General features: G+C 31.0%; 1 protein-coding gene across 1 annotated transcript; it reads left to right on the plus strand.

Annotated features, from left to right (window-relative positions):
* The first annotated feature begins 1,246 nt into the window (after nt 1–1,246).
* On the plus strand, nt 1,247–5,492 carry LOC142621282 (lysine histidine transporter-like 5). The gene is made up of 9 exons (XM_075794604.1): nt 1,247–1,322; nt 1,931–2,016; nt 2,534–2,727; nt 2,917–3,300; nt 3,998–4,394; nt 4,701–4,806; nt 4,947–5,038; nt 5,146–5,214; nt 5,334–5,492. Exons 2-9 carry the CDS (start codon nt 1,993–1,995, stop codon nt 5,430–5,432), a joined length of 1,365 nt encoding a protein of 454 aa, XP_075650719.1. The 5' UTR covers nt 1,247–1,322; nt 1,931–1,992; the 3' UTR covers nt 5,433–5,492.

Genomic DNA, 5,492 nt, shown 5'->3' on the forward strand with positions numbered 1-5,492 from the left:
TATTAGCAGAGTTATTTATCCTGTTTATGTTGTTTTGGCGGGAAAAGATAAAGACAAGAGAGAAGATATTGATAATTTGTTTTATAGTTTATCTTAATTGCTTAAATGATAAGGAAAAAGGGTTAAAATTGTCAATTTATAAAAAATATAATTTCTTTTAAGTTTGGGAATCTGGATTCCCACCTGTTTTAAAAGGAATCCACATTCCTACTGAGAGAGGTTTAAGGATTCCCCTGGCATCTGATTCCCTAGCGTAATTTGCAACCAAACATGGGAATCTTTAAACATTCCTGGAAATCCTAAAACATTACCCCATACCAAACGCCACCTTATAGTGTTCATGATTAACCTCTCAAATTTGGAGATAAATTATCAATATTTGAGTTTGAGTTTAAGTTTAAGTTTAAATTGGACTTGTTAAAGAGATAGAGTTTCATTCATTGTTAAGTTTGGATTAAACAAAAAATAATTTTGCTTAATAAAAATGATAATGAAAAGTTTGAATTTAAGTTAGACTAGTTGAAGAGATAGATTTTCACTCCTTGTTAAGTTTGGATTAAACAAAAATAATTTTATTTAAATATAGTGCTGACGTGAAAAATTGAAAGAGTTTTAGAGGTTTTAATTATATATATATTGAATAGATAAGAGGCTCTTTTTGATATACACCACTGTAAGTTTCTTTAAGATCTTCTCCCCTCTCTCCGTGTGTGTGTTAAAAATACTTAGTATTCTAAAAAAAAAAAATAAGGGGAATTAAATGATAATTTTCACCTAACTTTTTTATATTACTAAAAACAGAAAGACACAAAAAATCAACAAAGAAAGTCGAGATGATATAATCCTGGTGAGAAAAGATGGTTATTTATTTATTATTTATGGGAAGTGAGGAAAGATGTTATTTAATTTTCTAGTTACAAATTAGTTGGGCAGTGATCCTATACATATGAAAGGTCATAAACCCAATAAAGGATTTTGGATAGGAGTAGGATACTGGTGAATATATATAACACTAATTAGTGTTGTATTCCGAATAAAACTATATAAATAACCAATCCGTGTTTATATATACTTTAATATTCATCTTCCTCTCTTATTTATTTAATGGAGTGAGACGTTTAAGATTCTTATAAAAGACCCTTTACATTCTCGAGCTAGGATTGCTCGTGATTTCTTTTCTCCTAGCTTTTGGCTGTGAATTTAGACTCTTGAAAGAAGAAAAAGCATTTGGCTGTGAATATAGACTCTCTGAAAGAAGAAGAAGAAGAAGTAGAGGCTGTGAATATCGTATAGACTCTCTGAAAGAAGAGGAAGTAGAAGAGGTACATTCTACGAGTCAATTTTATTTATTTTTTATGCCGTAGTACATAATGATATTATACATATGGATCGATAAATCAATTTATCAAGAAAAAAAATTAGAAAGAAAAGAGAAATAATTTTTTTTAACTATTAGTTTAGTTATTGCTGAGTATCCATGACTAGTTCAAGTTCTTCAAGAGCCACCTGTTAATTTATAGAGTAAGCCCATGTCTTTAGGATATCTTAGATGTTGAGTTCTTCTACAAAATCTCCTAATTTTTTCACAAGTTGAGATGTTAAATCATTAGAAGTCAAAATAAAATTATATTTGAACTTACCACAACTCAAAACAAGAATATTATAAAAATATTGTGAGATTTTGTCAAGTTCTTAAACTTTTTGATATTGAAACTTACACGTGACAAATTTTTTTTTCTCTCCTTACTCTAAATCTTTGCTCCGACTGAGCTTTTTTCGGTACACTTTTGTAGGAAGGATAAGCTTATCTGTTTGTCTTTTTTATTGTGGTTGAGATTCCATGACTAATTCAAGAACCACAACATTAGGATCTATTAGATACCCCTAAGATCTAATTAACTCAAACTTTTCGTTTTTAAAACCACTGCAGATCATAGTTTCAGAAACACTCAACTTATAACTCTCTCACCAAAGAGTAAGTGCTAAAGGAGAATGTGCAACCACGAGACTTCATTGGTATGTCTTACTTATATATCCATGCAATGATGCACATACACAAACTATGTACTATGAATATTTGGTTTTGTTGTTACAAAATTAGTTGTAGCATGAGGTTATAATTTTACTTAATATCATTTTATTGAAGGTAAATTTTATCAAATTTACAATTGGATTACATCTTCTTTATATATCTTCCATGCTTACAAAATTTCTAAAAAATTAAAGATTAATAGCTGTCATCAATAAATTGTTTAAATTGCAAGTTTTTATAGTTTAAAATTATACATAAAATATTAACTTATAGATCATATAGTAAATAATATCTGATTGACACAAAATTTGACATGTGTATTAAGAGTGTAAAAAACATGCAATTCAACAATTAGATTTTCAAAATATGTATGTAGTAATGTTTATTTTATTGAATAAGGTTGTAGTTTTAGACTACAATTAATTTTGTAGCTAAACTTTATCCTTTACTTAAACATATGTTGTTATGTTCATGTAATATTGCTATACAATCTAATTTCAGGAAAACAATGGGAATGCAAGTGATCAAATGGCTCCTCAGACTAGGGAAACTGAGCAAGTGATAGACCTTAATAGTTGGCTGCCTATAACTGCATCTAGAAAAGCAAAGTGGTGGTACTCAGCTTTCCACAATGTTACGGCTATGGTGGGTGCTGGGGTTCTTGGCTTACCCTTTGCACTATCCCAACTTGGCTGGTACGTACTTATTAGCATTTACAAAACTAAATTTAATTGAATATTGTGTTTTTTTATATATATATGTGATCGATCTTGATTAGTCCGATCTCAAAATTTTAAGAGTAAGACTTGGTTGTTGTCGTTGTTATTGTTGTATTGTGTTACATTTACTTGAACTTATATGTTCTTTGGTTAATTAATTTGTAGGATCCCTGGAATTGTAGCAATTCTTGGTTCATGGTTGATCACTTTTTATACGTTGTGGCAACTTGTTGAACTGCATGAAGCAGTGCCTGGAAAGAGGTTTGATAGGTACCCTGAATTGGGAGAGCATGCTTTTGGTCCTAAATTAGGGTACTGGATTGTTATGCCTCAGCAAACGTGTGTTCAAGTGGCTACAACCATAGTGTATTCGGTCACAGGTGGGAAGTCATTGAAGAAGTTCTTTGATCTGCTGATTCCAAGCGTGGCTGATGTTAGACTAACATATTTCATCCTCTTCTTTTCGTGCCTGCAAGTCTTCATCTCCCAAACCCCTAATTTTAATTCCTTGAAAGGAGTTTCCCTACTTGCTGCAGTGATGTCATTCTGGTACTTTTCGTTCTCCTCTTTTGTATAAGATTACTCATGTATTCGAGATATGTATTAATCATCTCACAATGTATAGATTTCGTATAGTAGTGGAAGTCACACAATATGAGAGAGATGATGTATATATTAGATATGTAAAATAGTTTTTTTTTTTTTTGTTTGTATATGTTAAATCAATATGTATGCTACATTTTTTTTTGGTATATGATCTAGTGGATGATGAATCTCATTGGTGGGTTCCCCTTGGTAAAAACCTAACGAGAATCAAAAGCTTTCACACAAATCTACTCATATGCACAACACAAAGATGAATATCTACTTGCCAATGGCCTCACAAGTATAGCCATGTGAAAAGAATATGATCATGTGGAAAGAGTCTATTTTAAGATTAGGATTTCTTTTTATATTTTATATTTTGTATCCAATAATATACATAGTGTCATATTATTTAAAATTTTGAATAATACGATATTAGATATGCGTCAAATTTATAATATTTAATATAAATTATAGAATAGATCTATTTTAAATAGCTTTTTGACAAGGCATGTGCACGTGTACAATATAATTTATAGCTTAATACTTAATTGAATGATTAATTTTCTTTTTGTATTTAACTTACTAAACAAAATGTAAATCAGATTGTGTTTACTTACCCAAAACAAAAGATTTAAAAGTGATGGGTAAATTGTTGCAGTTATTCAATGGTGGCTTTTATAGCATCAACCATTAGGGGTAGTCATCACCATCCAGCAACATATGGAGTTCGATCTCACACAACTGCCGGCCAAATCTTTGATGTTCTAAATGGTATTGGAACCATAGCATTTGCATTTGCTGGTCACAGTGTGGCTTTAGAGATTCAGGCTACAATCCCTTCGACTCAAAAGAACACATCCAAGAAGCCCATGTGGAAGGGTTGCGTGGTGGCTTATATCATTGTAGCCCTTTGCTATTTAGCAGTCTCTATCTCTGGGTTCTGGGCTTTTGGCAACGTTGTTGAAGATGATATTCTCATTTCACTTGAACAACCCCGTTGGCTTATTGCCATTGCAAACTTCATGGTGTTTTTACATGTCATAGGAAGCTATCAGGTATGTCTTATAAATTGATGAGTTACAAATTAATAATTATAAAACATTTATATCTATTATATTGTTAAAGTGGTATTATAAAAGCGGTACCAATAATATGTTTATCTAAAAGTGAAATTGCTCCAATTAAAACATGTCATATCGTAACAAAAAAAAAAAAGGTTATCATAAATTTTGTATCTGCCCAAATACTATTACTTTTCCCATTATAGAAAGAAAGGGAAAGCTAAAAAAAGGTGGCTAAGAATGATTTAAAATGAGAAACAATGATGTAGTAAATATTGTTGTTTCCCTTACCTTTTTCAGGTTTTTGCTATGCCTGTATTCGACATGCTTGAGTCATGTTTGGTGCAAAAGTTACATTTCACTCCTGGACGAGCCCTACGCCTCGCTGGTCGTAGCACATACGTAGGTAAGTATGGTTAATTAATGGTGTTCTTTATGATTTTGCATTTTGGTACCAAAAAAATAAATGAATAAAAACTTTGTAGAGATTTTCTTTCTCTATATATCACTATTGATGACTGATTCATATTGTGAATTTTATAACAGCCATAACAGGGTTCATTGCAATGTGTATTCCATTCTTTGGAGGATTGTTGGGGTTCTTTGGAGGACTAGTGTTTGCCTCAACCTCATACTTTGTAAGTTTATAATACACTGTATATCCTTTTTCAACTTTGAAAAAAGGAGAAAAAAATTGAAACCAACATTATATACTGATTGTAACTTTTGTAACTTCTCAATGCAGACCCCTTGTATCATTTGGCTTATCTTAAAAAAACCAAATAGATGGAGCTTTCATTGGATTGCATCTTGGGTAAGCTTAATTCCATTTAAAACTTTAATCTATTCATACTATATTATTCCATTATTCAAAACTAGTAATGGGTATTTCTTTGTTTGTAACTAATTTAACATATTTGTGTGTAATTTCAGATTTCGATCATCATCGGAGTTTTGATAGCAGTCCTTGCACCCATAGGAGGAATACGGCAAATTATCATCTCTGCCAAAACCTACAAGTTTTTTTCATAAATCATTAGATAAATGTAGAACTTAACTTTTGTGTCACTAGATTTAATTATTATCCTTTTA

The sequence above is a fragment of the Castanea sativa genome, chromosome 12 (genome assembly GCF_040712315.1).
Source record: "Castanea sativa cultivar Marrone di Chiusa Pesio chromosome 12, ASM4071231v1".
NCBI lineage: Eukaryota > Viridiplantae > Streptophyta > Magnoliopsida > Fagales > Fagaceae > Castanea > Castanea sativa.